The 15,017-nt window shown below is 42.6% G+C and overlaps 2 protein-coding genes across 3 annotated transcripts in view; one reads left to right on the plus strand and one right to left on the minus strand.

Annotated features, from left to right (window-relative positions):
- Positions 1-9,763, plus strand: part of kcnab1a (potassium voltage-gated channel subfamily A regulatory beta subunit 1a) — a 32,042-nt gene extending 22,279 nt beyond the window's left edge. For both annotated transcript variants that reach the window (XM_086125167.1, XM_086125168.1), the window contains exons 3-14: positions 1,165-1,202; positions 1,998-2,077; positions 2,722-2,766; positions 3,064-3,108; positions 3,316-3,359; positions 3,432-3,518; positions 4,795-4,880; positions 5,613-5,757; positions 5,832-5,926; positions 6,292-6,412; positions 6,718-6,806; positions 6,990-9,763. In XM_086125167.1, coding sequence (XP_085981293.1) covers positions 1,165-1,202; positions 1,998-2,077; positions 2,722-2,766; positions 3,064-3,108; positions 3,316-3,359; positions 3,432-3,518; positions 4,795-4,880; positions 5,613-5,757; positions 5,832-5,926; positions 6,292-6,412; positions 6,718-6,806; positions 6,990-7,079 — 965 coding nt within the window. In that variant the 3' untranslated portion in view covers positions 7,080-9,763. The remainder of the gene's footprint in view (positions 1-1,164; positions 1,203-1,997; positions 2,078-2,721; positions 2,767-3,063; positions 3,109-3,315; positions 3,360-3,431; positions 3,519-4,794; positions 4,881-5,612; positions 5,758-5,831; positions 5,927-6,291; positions 6,413-6,717; positions 6,807-6,989) is intronic.
- Positions 9,764-11,477: 1,714 nt separating this feature from the next.
- Positions 11,478-13,175, minus strand: ssr3 (signal sequence receptor, gamma). Its single transcript, XM_086125166.1, has 5 exons — positions 12,950-13,175; positions 12,526-12,652; positions 12,095-12,193; positions 11,828-11,959; positions 11,478-11,729 (listed from the first exon to the last, which is right to left on the minus strand). Exons 1-5 carry the CDS (start codon positions 13,080-13,082, stop codon positions 11,663-11,665), a joined length of 558 nt encoding a protein of 185 aa, XP_085981292.1. The 5' UTR covers positions 13,083-13,175; the 3' UTR covers positions 11,478-11,662.
- Between the last annotated feature and the right edge of the window lie 1,842 nt (positions 13,176-15,017).

The following is a 15,017-nucleotide window of genomic DNA, read 5'->3' on the forward strand; positions in this document are numbered from 1 at the left end:
TCCACCGGCACTTTCCACTCGCAGTTGCCATTAGAAAAAGAAATGGGATTTCATTTCCATCAAAAACCGCAAAAACTCTGTTGATCCCGTATGTGCAGTGGCTGCAACGTTTTCATAACAAACTGAGCCTCCCACTCAGACACAAAGCAGCAACTGGACATCCGCAGCAGTGAATATAATTCTGCCGCAATGGAAGCAGCTTAAACGGTTGACTGAACACACACACACACACACACACACACACACATGCGCACGCATCAGAGAGATGTTCAGAAACCCCCATTTTGAAAGGTATGTGCAAAATGTAGATAAGAAACGTACGTACTGGAAAAACTCTCCATGATCACATTATGGCTGTGGGCATACAGTAGGTGACACGATGTGAAGTCACCATGGTTACTGATATCAACAATTCTTCAAATCGGACCAGTGATGATATGAATGTAGATTTTATGCACCATCATGGTCACGTTGGAAGTAGCTAGATGGACAGGAGGCGTATAATATGAAAACAGGTTGCTCGATAGTTAAAGTAGTTGTGCAATGAATCTATGCTATGCTATCTTGAAAAGCAAAAGCAGGTAAGGTCTTGAGGAAAAATAAAAAAGTGGTTGATCACCTGTCCGGGAAGTTGCAGGCTTGCTTCCTTATCTGCTTTCAAGCAGCCCTCGCAATCCCCTGAATGAGTACACGAAAGCCATGCAGCGTTTTAAGGTTCGAAGCAGAAATAAATTGCTGTTTCAGGCTGTTTTGCGACACTGTAAATTCTTAGGCTGCTGCAAAAATGTTGAATGGGAAGTCTTTTGGCACAACGGAGCTCCATGAAGAATTCCGTGAGGGAATTTGCTGAGGGCTTTGTTTGATTGCTTGCGGTGGGCTTAACCTTTTGCATACCTTCAGCTTTGTTTACCTGCTAATCAGCAGCAGTAGCCAAACTCATTTTGCAAACTGCCCGCGGTCACACGCATATGCATCACTATTATAAAGCGCAAACAGGCAGTCACACATAGTAATCATTCATCAAAGGATAAATTGTTTCTCTTGGGAACATGACAGCCTCGTTAGTTTACTCCCATATGTCACAGCTCACAAACCGACGCATGTTACAAAATGTTTTTAAGGTCTTAAGGCAATTGCCATTTTTTTTTGTTGTTTTCCCTCCAGGTACATGGGTGACTTTTGGGGGTCAGATAACAGATGAGGTAGGCTCCATTTTCTTCTCATCGTTCATGCTTTTATGGAAGTGGGGAAAAAATGCTTTTTTTGAATGAGAACGATCAATATTGATGGACACTTTTCTCCATAAACTACCCATCCGCCCCTTCCCCATCCACCCCCACCACCCATCCCGCCTCGAAAGTTCTGAATGTATTTGAACCGGTCTGCGGTGACCCATGTGACCGCCCGTGTTGCCCTGTAGTGTTGCCGCATCTCTGCGCACACATTCACACCCACACACTCAGTGCCATGGAGTCCACACGCCTTCCTCCCGGCCGTTATTCTTCAGTTCAATGTCACTGGTGACATCATGTGCTAAGGCAGCCCCCTTCTTTGCTTCAATGTTTCTGTTGTCATCAACTGATCGACAGTCTGCTTACGTTTAAGAGGGGAGATAAACGCAAGCTTTGGTAGACAATAGCTGCTGGCAATGAGACGGCTTTTATTGTGATAAATGGCCATTGTCTTTACCGTTGCTCTTTAAGTAAAGCTCATTTGCTTCTTTGTTTATTTCAAAGCACTCGGTCAGCAGGTACACGATCAGGCTTGAGCCCTTCGGTCATCCATCATGGGGACATGTGCAAACACAAAGGCTTGTCTAACACGTGAAGGGGGCATTTCTTACTCAGTGTAAAGATCAATTTGGAGACATTAATGCATCTTTTTTTTTTTTTTAAACAACTACAATAACAAAAGCTCCGGACATTGAAGCATGTTGCTTAGCATTACTTATTGTGAGATGGAGCTTGTAGTCCTCATGGTTCGACTCATGTTGCCAGGTTGCAGAGCAGCTGATGACTATTGCCTACGAAAGCGGGATCAATCTGTTCGATACGGCTGAAGTCTATGCTGGCGGCAGGTGGGTGTTGTCCGGTTTCCCCGCACTCTCGCTCCAATTCACAGTCTCATATATTACTGTGTATTGTCAACCTAAATAGAGTTTGCCTTCGGACTTTGTGCTGCTTTCATCGAAAAAACGCAATCTGTGTTGAGGTACTTATTCTGAATCTGATTTATCACTGGCTTGACAAGCTCCAGTCGACAGTGTTTCCCTTATAATATTTTGCCTTTGCTTTGAGAAAATATGAAGTTGTCCTCAGATTAATTTAACATCACTCTCATTGGATGCTGACTTTATTCCCACAATGTCAAATTATTTTAATTTCAGTGAGTCCTTCACATTCATTCATGTCCAATGTTTGCTCCCTGAAATAATAATTCCAAAAAGATTGATTAGCATAACCTGCGATTGGCTGGCACCCGATTCAGGGTGTCCCCCGCCTACTGCCCGAAGACAGCTGGGATAGGCTCCAGCATCCCCCGCGACCCTAGTGAGGATTAAGCGGTTCGGAAAATGGATGGATGATTAGCATAACCATTATTGTCGACAGTTGAACCAAAAGCAAATTTAAAACCAATCTCTGTTTGTGCCGTGCCCATAAAATGACATCGATGACTAACATCAAAATATAATTCTTGTCATTTTTTTGTTCAACCTTTCAGGGCTGAAGTGATTCTTGGAACCATTATCAAGAAGAAGTGCTGGAGGTAATGACATTCCAGTCCTTTTATCGATCAGCCCAGTCCATTTTTCCTCCATAAAAGGCTCGAATAGAAACAAATAAACAAACAAACAGCCTGTGAATAGAATCGTGAGGACAAGGAAGGCAAAGCAACCGGACTTAAAGAGCGGCTGTAGTCGGCAAAATGTCCGATTTAAAGACTGTAATCATGAGGATGCAGAGAGAGAGAATCGATCCTGAAAATAATTTACTACCAACTGTAAAATCAACACAGCAACCATCTTTGAAGGTTCCTTTCATTTTCTGTTTTGTTATTTTGTAGGAGATCCAGCTTGGTCATCACCACCAAACTTTACTGGGGAGGAAAGTGAGTTTGGAGTACCTTTTTCTTTTTTTTTTTAATTCCTAAACATTTATTTCAAATACGAAAAAAATATTTTCCTTATGTCTAATATACAGCAACTTATGCTGTTTTCTTATACTGCCATAGCCACATTGACAATCTGGCAAAGAAAATAAAAACTTTGGGCATCATTTGTTTGTTTGTTTGTTTGTTTTTTTTTAATGCCACCAGAGCAGAGACAGAGAGAGGCTTGTCTCGAAAGCACATTATTGAAGGTATGGCTAAAACGACGACAACTTAATAATGAATGATGTCAAAAGCTTTTGTTCATGTATATGGTCTGAAAGGTCTGAAGGGCTCGCTTCAGAGGATGCAGTTGGAGTACGTCGATGTGGTTTTTGCCAACCGCCCTGACAGCAACACCCCGATGGAAGGTGAAGCATTAGCTGTCCGAGGCACCTGAGAAATCACAATCAGATCATGAACACGTCCAGGATGGGAACACGCCCCACTTGTCTGGCATATGTTTGTTCCTTCTGCACTGAGTACTTTGCCACGAATGTTTACGCAACATGAGAGGCATACACTTGTCCAACAGTTCTTATCTCTATATCAGGGGTGTCAAACTCATTTTTGGCGCGGGCCACATTGTAGCTACAGTTTCCCTTGGAGGGCCATTTTGAATTTTGGGAAACCATATCAATGTTTCATCACCTCCACATATTACATACACAGCGCACAACAAATTGATGGATGACTAGTTTTAAAATCAGAAGTCAAGAATAATGACTGTTATTGTTCATTACATGTGACAATTTGAAATTTTGGTTCAGACTTTAGCAAGCATCATGGAACTTGACATGCTTGATTTGCTTTCGCGGGCCACATAAAACGATGTGGCGTGCCAATTCTGGCCCCCGGGCCTTGACCTTGACACCTGTCCTCTATACAGAAATGAAACAGTGGGATTTTATTTTTTTTCTTTCGCATAACCAAACCTTCCGTCCATTTTCAAAAGTTCTCCTTGTCTTTTTTTTCTTCTGTCCTACCTTGTTCTTAACCTTTGTACAACAAAGTACAAAGTACATCGCTTCACCTAGAAGCAAGAAAATAAGTGGGATGCCCTCAGCGAGAGAGATTGCGGCATAATTATTGGGGAATGAATCCGGGGGTGATGATGATTGGACCTAATGACAGTCCCAAGTCTGAGTTTTTGTTGCCTGGTTCTGTCAGCACTGTTTGAGACTAATTGCATCATTAGTGCTGCGGTAGGCTAAATCATACTGTAAGCGTCCCTACATGAGATTGTGAGTTAGTGGTGGATTGGGATAGTGAATGAGAAAACTAGCGTACATTTAAAAATGTAACTGTGCAACTGTGTGTGCTATTTACTTAACTCCAATCCGTAATGTATGCCTTACATAATACACATACAGCATAAAAATACACCCCAAATTTAAAAAACTGGATACATTTTATGTATATTTTGAAAGCTTTCAAATTCAAATTTCAAAAGCTATCGGCGAAACCTTTTTTTTTAAACAAAGAAAAAAAAATCTTCCTAGAGCAATATTTTTTCTTGAGTATGTTTAGAAGCCATCCTTGATGAATACAGAAACACCCCCCCCCCACCCCCACACACACAAAAACAGATTTCAAAATATTATCCCACTCACCGCAACTTACTGATAATTTGCATGTGTCTGACAGAGATCGTCCGGGCCATGACTTATGTGATCAACCAAGGGATGGCAATGTACTGGGGAACATCTCGGTGGACAGCGATGGAGATCATGGTAAGCATGAAAAACACCCCGAAAGATTCACTCTACATCTTTGCAAGGGAACAATTTCTAATGAATGACATTAAAAAAAAAAAATAGCCACTGTTGACCAAAATTGAACTCATTCTTAATTCTGCTCAAATAAATGGTGCTCCGGTGGTCGACTGGTTAGCGTGTCGGCTTCACAGTGCAGAGTTGTAGGGACCGATTCTGCCTTCCTGTGTGGTGCTTGCATGTTCTCCCTGTGCCAGCGTGGGTTTTCTCCGGGTACTCCGGTTTCCTCCCGCATTCCAAAAAACATGCATGGAAGGCTGCCTGAACACTCCAAATTGTCCCTAGGTGCGAGTGTGAGCGCGGATGGTTGTTCGTCTTTGCGTGCCCTGTGATTGGCTGACAACCGGTTCAGGGTGTCCCCCGCCGACTGCCTGAAGACAACTGGGATAGGTACTCCAGTACTCCCCGCGACCCTTGTGAGGATAAAGCGGTTCCGAAAATGGATGGATGGATGAAGTAAGAACTAGATGGAATATTGATTAACTGACTTGAATTAACATTTGAATGAGTACCCGATTGCCACCATTTGATTAGCCCTCTCTCATCCGTCTCCCTCCTCTTGAAGTCCGTCCCATCAATGGCTGTCCTCCTTTGGTTCTTTTCTCCTCTCCTATTTTCTTTTCGTGACAAAGAAGCTGACTAACGCATATATCAGGCTTCCCAATTCTTGGTCGGTCTTTGTTCTTGCAGGAGGCGTACTCGGTGGCAAGACAGTTTAATTTGATCCCGCCAGTGTGTGAGCAGGCGGAGTACCATCTCTTCCAGAGGGAGAAAGTGGAAGTGCAACTGCCCGAGCTTTATCACAAGATAGGAAAGGAGTCTTTGCTGTCATCCTGTCATATTTTTGACTTTCTACAGTTCTTTTTCTGTTAACATACATAGTCCCGTTTGTCTTCTCCTTGGGTGCAGGGGTTGGAGCGATGACTTGGTCACCGCTGGCGTGCGGCATCATCACAGGGAAATATGAGAATGGCATTCCTGAATCTTCCAGGGCTTCCATGAAGGTACACACACTCGTTGGACTTTGCCGGGCTTTTTCTCCAGTTTCTTCAGCTTGCTCTCACATTCCAAAATGTTCGGTAAATTGAAAACTTAAAATCCGTGGTATGCTGCCCTTTTCAAATAAGAAATTTTAAACAGGGCCCACGAATCAGAAGGTCAGTTGAAAAACTGATGAAATGTTAAGTGAGATGAAATAATAATAATTTAAAATACAACCGCAAGAAAAGGTAAAGGTAAGTTTCTTTTTATTTTAAATTATTTCAAAAAGATGAATGAAATGTTCATGAAAATGTCTCGTGAGTTTTTTTTTTTTTTAAATCCAGTTCTGTCTTTAACTTTTGACTTCCCCACTTTCTCGCTCTTCCAGTCGTATCAATGGCTTCGAGAAAAAATCGTGAGCGAAGATGGACGAAAGCAGCAAGGTAAGCTGAAAGACCTCAACCACATTGCGGAGAAGCTGGGCTGCACGCTACCTCAACTGGCTGTGGGTGAGTCAGACTCCAGCCGGTCTGCTGCACTCATGTTTGCCGTCTATACTGCCCTACTCATAATTTGTCACCAACAAAATCAATACTGTACCTTACTTTCTCAAGAAAAGACAATCTCAAACAGGCAGTTGCACACACATGATTAAAGAAACAAACAAACAGAGCATTGGCAGAGGTAATTCCAAAGGCCACTTGTCCACTTCACCACTCGTCAAGACAATTAAAAGTATAAGCGCGCCACCTACTAGCAAAGCAACCATGCGTGGCGCAACGGCTCACGCCTCTACCGCGTCCTCTCTATGCAGCGTGGTGTTTAAGGAATGAAGGTGTGAGTTCAGTCCTGTTGGGGACATCCAACCCCGAGCAGCTCACAGAGAACCTTGGGGCCATCCAGGTGAGAACATGGACACACGCACGCATTGCTTAGTGCTTGTCCTCATTCGGATTGTGGGTGAGCTCGAGCCGATCACCGATTATTTGGGGCAAGAGGTGTGACGTACCCTCTCCTGAATCCAACTTTATTTCTGTAGAATTCTCTCCTCCTCCCGGTATCAATTATTATGTATCTCACATCCAGGTTCTTCCCAAGATGACGTCTCATGTGGTGTCTGAAATCGACCACATTCTGGGCAACAGGCCGTACAGTAAGAAGGACTACCGCTCATAGACCTTACTGGTAGGACCCCCCCCCCCCCCCCCCCCCCATCCCAAGTGGTCAAGGCTGCGACAGACTTGTCATACCGCCTACCATGGACCTGCTGTGGCCTGCTTCAGACTGGAACAAACCCCGCATTGCATGACCTGGACTGTCTGAGCTGCCCTGCTCGGTTCCACAAGGCTAACATCGGGCGCCAACTTGATAAGCCTCTCCTTGACGCTTCTAGTTTAGCTTAGTCAGCGTGGCCCTGTTTAGTATCCGTCTGGAAACATGGTGCAGCCTGTTAAGTACAGTATGTCTGGAGTCGGGGTGGGTAAACCTTTGTGCTGAAGGGCCACATTTGATTTTTTTTTTTAGGCCTGCCGTAAACCAAGCAACGCTGCCGTTTGTGACAGATCTGGACATCTGGGAGCAAATTACAGTCTGTGACTCACAGCCGTACACCTGGCGATTGACCTTGCCACTCTCTGTCTTCTTCCTGGGATACGAGGTTTTTAGGCTATACCTTTATCCGGTACTGTCTTATATTTCACGGAACTATGAATAACACGATGCGTTTATAAGGGAAGAAACAGATTGCTTTGGCGGCTGCAGCTATATTATATGGGTTCGATTCCGGCACCGGCTTTCCTTTGTGGAGTTTGCATGTTCTCCCCATGCCTGCCTGGGTTTTGTCCGGCTACTCTGGTTTCCTCCCACATTCAGAAAACAAAACAGGCAGGTTAATAGAACACTCTAAATTGTTGTTGTATTTAAATATATAAAAAATGGAGATACACACGCTCGGTGTGTGGCGGGTGTGCAAATGGAACACATCGTTCCTGGATGAGGAAAGCAAAAAGTTACAACGCGAATGTAAAGTTAGGTAAAGTAAGATAAGAAGATCAGTAAAGAGAAGAATTAATTGTCATTTCTAAATTTGAGGTTCTGCAGTTTGTTTGGATGGTGATTCCCAGGCAGTGCCAGTCCCAAGCCAGCATAAATATTATCTGGGTTGTGTCAGGAAATCTGACGTAAAAATTGTGCCAAACAAATCATGCGAGTGTCTCACGGTGGCGACCACTCACAGAAAAGCCAAAAGTTGCAACATAATTCATTTAATTATTATCAATGAACTAACTATTGCGTCCTCCACGAAATCATAAAAATATAAGCCTTTATGGAGGTATTTTTTACATTCATGTGTTATTTTATTGACCATAAAATTTATTGATTTAAATGAAATGAATTTCAATACCTGCGATTGGCTGGCAACCGATTCAGGGTGTCCCCCGCCTACTGCCCGAAGACAGCTGGGATAGGCTCCAGCACCCCCCGCGACCCTAGTGAGGATTAAGCGGTTCGGAAAATGGATGGATGGATGGATGGAATTTCAATACTTACTTAATATATTTTAATGAAACACTTTTCACGGGGTGACAGCTAAAATAATGCAACAAATATGGACTCTTGAACATGTGCTGTCAATGCTCAGTGCGCTGGATTGATAGAAGGTGTGGGTTGTACAGCTTTTAGCCTGTGTCCTACATACCGGTACTTTACCCACCTCTGCTCTCAAGCGACTTCTACATGACGAGTGGCACATCAGGGGCGTTTCAAGAAAAAGTGCCTTGCTTTGAGAGCAACTTTTAAGTACAGTAGGGGAGCAAGATAAGCCTCTTTCACACACAGATGCCACAAAAGAGGAGCATCCAAGCCAGAAGAGAAGATCATGCATTTATCAGTGTTTGCCTTTCACACAGAACCCAGCAAAGCAGGATATTGAAAGGATTGTCCTTGCATTCACAGTATCACGGCATCCACTCACAAAAATAAAGATGACATTTTTCAATGCACTTCTTCAAGTTTAATGATTGAAATTCAAATATAAATTATTCAGATTCAGTTTCTGGTGGCACATATTCAGCGTATATCCATCTTTTTGAACGGCAACAAATTGCTTTCAACACAGCAGGGCGGTAAAAGTCAATATTGAGTTTAAAGCTTCACACCCTTGCGGCTCTGATGCAACCTTCAACATGGAATATTCATGGGACACCTTTGTGCAGACGTTCTGTCTTTTGCAGAAAAGGGACTTTTGTGGAGGAGTGACTTTTTCTGTCCTATAAGGCAGCGGTCCCCAACCGCCGGTCCACGGACCGGTATCGGTCCGCAGGGCATTTGGTACCGGGCCGCACAGAAAGAACTTGCCTTAATTCCGTTTTATTTATTTCGGAATACGAAAGATGTTTTATTTTGAAAAATTACCGGATTCTCCGCTACATCCGTCTGTGTCACGCTTGACACGCGTCAAACCACGCTTCCGCGTCACGTGACCGATTACGCTTAAAAAAACGACTGCTGGAAATCGCAAATGACGGTGGCTTTAAAAAGACGTTCGAGACAACTGGATTAAAGTTATGTCTGAATATTCTGAGATCGCCACAATGGCACTGTTGCTATTTCCGACATGCTACCTGTATGAGGCGGGGGGTTTTCTGCAGCAACGTTGACTAAAACAAAATTACGAAGTAGACTAAACACACACCTGAAGTGTCAGTCTCCTATTACCACGAGATGGGACCGTCTGGTTGCAGAAAATCAAGCTCGGGGCTGTGGTGAGTCGTCATTTTCATGCACTTTGAATTTGCATTGTATCGTATTTTGAAGGCATTAAACATTACCTTCGCGATCAGAGTGTTGCGGCCAGATTATACGATCCTTGTGTTTATTGTTAATATATTTTGAAAACTCCACAGTTTTCATGCACCTCATACCATATTATTTTGTTGTATTATTTTCGCCACACCTTAAATGCTGGTCCCTGAAAATATTGTCTGACATAAACCGGTCCGTGGGGCAAAAAAGGTTGGGGACCCCTGCTTAAAGGGCAGTGTGAAATGGCTTTCATTTGAGTGGTACACTACCCACTTGTATGCTCCCAAATGACTCAATCCCTCCAACCAACAACAAATATGATTCTTTAACCCCCCCCCCCCCCCCCATAAATCAATATATAAACATCCTTCATATCTACCTATCGGGTAGCTTGATGGAGTGCAGTCAATAGGCCTTTATAAAATGGCTACGTAGGCTTAATCAAAGCATAATAAATAAATAGATGCATGTTTTCTCTCCTGCTTCGGTTCAACGAAACATCATTAAAACAAGTGGACTACTGCTTAAAAAATGAGAAGGGGGGGAAAAAAAGTCGCCTGAAAGAATGTCGGGGTTCCGTTGGCCAGATGGAAAGATGTCGCTCCCATGTGGTCACTGGAGGAACTGAATGACAGGAAAGGAAAAGTGCTCCTCCTTCCTACCTGGTGCATTTATTTTCATAGATTTTCCTCATTTTAGTTTCTGCCTATCATCGAACCCTGCATTGCTGAGTGAATGAAGCAAACACGGCGTGTCATCATTCTAATGCATTTCAAATGGCTAACAGCACAAGCATTTTCGCATCATCTACTGTCAAGATTTTCCTTCCAGAGTACTCCAGTATAGTTGAACAAGCTTATACTAATGTACATTTTGTGACTTCTAGAGTATGCCTAGTAACATATCCGCAAACATCCAGAAGCCTCATGCATTTCAAAAGTGTACACTACTGTATATGGTTATTGGTTAATATGATGTACAGGTGTAGAGATATTTTTAAGTTGCATTGTTGAGTCACTCATTTTCAAAGTGCATTCTGAAGGACATATTTTTTTCAACAATAAAAAAGCTCAGTGGGTCGTTTCATTTGTCACAGTGTCAGAAGAAATGATTCATTAAGTTCCAACTGACTGAATCATCATCACCTATGTACTGGTGGTTGTGGAAAATAAAATCGCCACATAAACCTAACATATTGTTTCTTATGCTAGTGGTCCTCAAACAGCAGTCAGCGGACCCCCCAACCCCTGTCCACAAAACAATTTGCACATTACTGCATATTACTTTTGAGCAAAATGCAACAATCTTGCAACCAGGCATTTAAAGATCATCAATTCATAAAATGGGTCATGTGCAGTCATGTCACTCGTGAACGGCAATGTGTCCTCGGTGTGTGGAGAGAAGACTTTGTGTTAAAGTTTTGCCACTCAATGATGTGCCTTGATGAGAGCCCCCCACCCCCACAGGAGGATGAGTTTCATTTCATTGTTACATGTGTTCGGGGGACAAGTTAGAAGTTAGTAGCCGAATGGACTTCAAGGTTCTAGTATCAGTAAACAGTTTGATTTCATTTAAGTCTGCATTACAAATTTCCATTATTGTTGAGATGGATGGAACTTGTTTTTAGTTGCAACATGTCCCTGCAGAACATTTATTGTAAATAAAATCCAGAATAAAGGCCTTGCCAATGGAAACAAAATAGTCTTGTCATTTTTTTGTACTTGGAGAATAGTTGAGGATTTACTATCAATTAAAACACACAATGAGCAATTATATTGGGTTATTTTTTTATTGTTACAAAAAAGATACACCTAGAGCAAGAGCCTCCAGATTTTTGATCATGAATTTCATGAAGTTGAAATGTGATATTGTTCCTCATTCCCAACTTTAGTGAAAAGTACTCAACCCAAATATCCCACCCTTCTTCCCCTGATTAGCACCATCATCATCATCATCTACTTCGATCCGGTGGACAGCAGAGCAATGAGTCCGGAGGATGCGCCAATTGACAAGATGTAGTTGCTGGGGGGAAGGTGTGTTAAGGCCAAAGCTTCCCTTATTGTTTGTTGCAAATGAAAGATTTTCTGGAACCATATATGCAGGGTGATAAGAAAGGATACACGGCAGGGTTGAAGTTCTTGAGCAGGAAGAAGGAAGCGATGATGACAAGCACCAGGAAGAGGGTGTTGTTGTAGAAGATGGAGAATGTGGTAGCCTCGTAGTCAGCAACCTCATTCTTCTTCCACAGGATCCTGAGGCAACAGAAAAAAAGCAGCTTAAGTAATGTGAGAAAAGGACAATATACTCTGCTGTGTGCTTTACTGTATATTAAAAAATATATATATTTGAAGTCATCAGCAGTTGCCCTTTCGTCGTCAACTTTTCACCTCTCGTCCTTCTCCTTGCGGGACATCTTGCGATTGTCGGCCTCGGACAGCTTCCTGGTCACCTCCTTGGAAACAGCATCCTCGCGTTTCTGAGCAACTCTGGAAGGAATTGGGGGGGGGGGGGGGTGACAAGAATTGGTGAGTGATTGACTTGAGTACCATAGGGGAATTATAAAACATCAGCTGTAGAAAAGAGGAGCAGGGGAGTTTGAAACTATTTCCGTTTCAATATCAGTGAAGGCTGTCCAAAACAAACTAACAGTCCTAAACTGGGTTTCAGCCAATTCACTGTATAGGGTGTCCCCACGTGAGCAACTGACAGCAATTATGGCATTTTTGCATCATGTTCACATAGTAAGAACTGGATATTTAGTCAATACTGCGGTTGAATAGAATATCAGCGACATATCCGTTCCGTCAGCCCATCTTACTTGTGCTTGAGAACAAACTTGACATTCTTGTATGCAAAAGCCACCAGGTAGGTGCTGGCTAGAGTCATCACAGTGTACAGGAACGCAGACTGGACCAGATCCATATGCCAAATCCTCCAGAACAGCCCTAGAGACAAACGGGAACCAAATGATACGTCCCACAGGTTACAGTGAGCTTCGTTACGTTTGGAAAATGGGAATGTATCCATTGTGGGACAAATAAATGTTTTCTTAACTTAATAGCCTCCCCTGTAGCAGCACAGCTATGCTAACATTAGCCAAAAACGCTTTATCTCTCTTGTGGCTGATTACTAATCTTATTTCTTGTAGTTTAGGCACCGTATCCGACGTCTTTTCGTTCCTCCGTGACGCTTGACAGCGTGGCAGAGTTGCAGAAAGCAATTAACCGCAGCGAGGTACTCACAGATAGGGATGGCAGAAACAATGAGAGCATTGGCGTAGAATAGCGCGGTGGACTTTGTCGATAGGTTTCTGCTGAAGTCCTGGAGGAGAAGGTCTTCCTCTGACTGCTGTTTGTTGGTGACTTTAGGCGCCATAACTGCGAGAAGTGACTGAGAGTCCTGGTTGACTGCTCGGCTAACGACAGAAGAGGACTGACACGTCGCTAGGAGAACTCTAAGAGGGACGCGTCAGCATTAATCCGGAAGTACAACGCTTGCTTTCTTCTTCGTATTGTTCGCTCAGCAACGAAATGCCTCCTTCCATTTCAACATCGCCCTCTACAGGTAATGTGATTATTGCAAATGAGCAGTTGATGTCAAAGGAAGAATGCTATGGTACAAAAAAATCTTGCAAAGTGCCTGAAAACGATACTTGAGTAAAAAAAAGTGTAAAATAACTTTGGTAGAAGTTAAATTCACCTTGTAGAATATTACTTAAGTAAAAATCTTAAATTTCTCAAATGTCAACAACTCAACTTTATTCATAGAGCACTGTAAAAACAGCCACAAATTTCATAAAAGTGCTGTACATAAAGTTTTTTTTTTAGGGTTCAAACAATCAAAGAATTGAAACATTAACATAGCACGGTGATGTGTTAACATGACACAGCAGATGGTTCACTTCTTGGTAGAAATGTTACCTCATCATGACTAATGCATATTTTCCTACTCCATCAACTTTTGTTCCTGCAACATAAGCATCTTTGGATGTACACTGTGTAACAGTCCATTATTATAGTGTGGTATCACGCCACAAGATGACATCTCTTTAACCTACTGTGTCAGCTTTTCCTTAAACTTGAGGAGAAAACTTTTTTTTTTGTCATGGACTCACTCGGATGTACCTGACAGCTTTACTCATAACTAGTGTGTTGCGAAGCTGCGGAACTGTTATTTTGTTGAGAATATACAGGTGTTTTTGGAAACTTGAGAAGTCTTTGCTCCTTCGGCTGTTCTTTGCTCCTTCGGCTATCAGGCGGCACATGTCCAGACCTGGTTTCCTCACTGGCTCAGATCAACACGTTTGCAACTGCTTCTCCATTATTTTTACTTGGTCAGAAGAAATGCTTTGAGAGCAGAAAATAAACCCGATGCTTGCATGAGAGTTGAATTCAGCAGCAAGTCACGTATCAGTTTCTTCCCTCTCTTCTTCTTTCCCAACATTCAGTAAACTCCACTTCTCTTTTTATGTATTAACGGAGAAGTGTGCCTCGGTACTTCTTCCTACTCACGTTCCACTAACTAGAAGTTCTTATCAAGAAGAAACAGCACGCAGGGTGAAATCTCTCATCACAGTACCGAGTGACAAAGAAAAAGTATCAGCTTTATTACACTTAGTATTTGACTTTAATTACCTTCACCAAGCCCAAGCGCAAGAAGGAGGCAAATTACAGCATGTCTTATTGATCTGTTTGTTGGTATGAAGAGTCTATTAAAAAATGTTTAATCTACTGACATTTTGACCTCACCTTCAGTTGTTTGGCTTTTGGGTTAAGATAACAATTTATTAAGTTTTTATTTCCTTTTTCTTTGCTCGAACGTCCAGCAGACGGTGCTAGTGAGGCTCTGCCTCACTTTCCGCTCCAGATTACTGGTCACTGAAGGATCTTACTTCCCATCTCTTTAGCTATAGGCGACACTTTATTGATGTCGTCAGCCATTTTTGAAATTTAATTTCACTTCAAGGTCTGACCTTTTGAGCGCCAAGTGGTGTGTATCCTGCTTTTCAATTTTCCTGAGTGCAGCATTACGTACGGTATTACAATAGCGACTGATCTGCAAAGTGGGAGGTATCCATTACCACGTGCAGAGTAATACGAACAATCGATTCAATGTTTGCGCATGTATGATTTCTCCAATAGTCGGTAATTCGAGTCCTGAGTGTTAAAATGACTCGCAAGCATTCCAATAATCATTTGCACAAGGCACTCACGCAGCTCCTCACAAGTCCTTTTTTTGTCCCTATGTCGTCATCCAAAGATTACCATGGACATGTTGTTTGTTCCTGCAGACCAATTGAAAATAAGCAGA

The sequence above is a fragment of the Hippocampus guttulatus genome, chromosome 12 (genome assembly GCF_054856545.1).
Source record: "Hippocampus guttulatus isolate MCC_2025c chromosome 12, RoL_Hgut_1.0, whole genome shotgun sequence".
NCBI classification, from domain to species: domain Eukaryota; kingdom Metazoa; phylum Chordata; class Actinopteri; order Syngnathiformes; family Syngnathidae; genus Hippocampus; species Hippocampus guttulatus.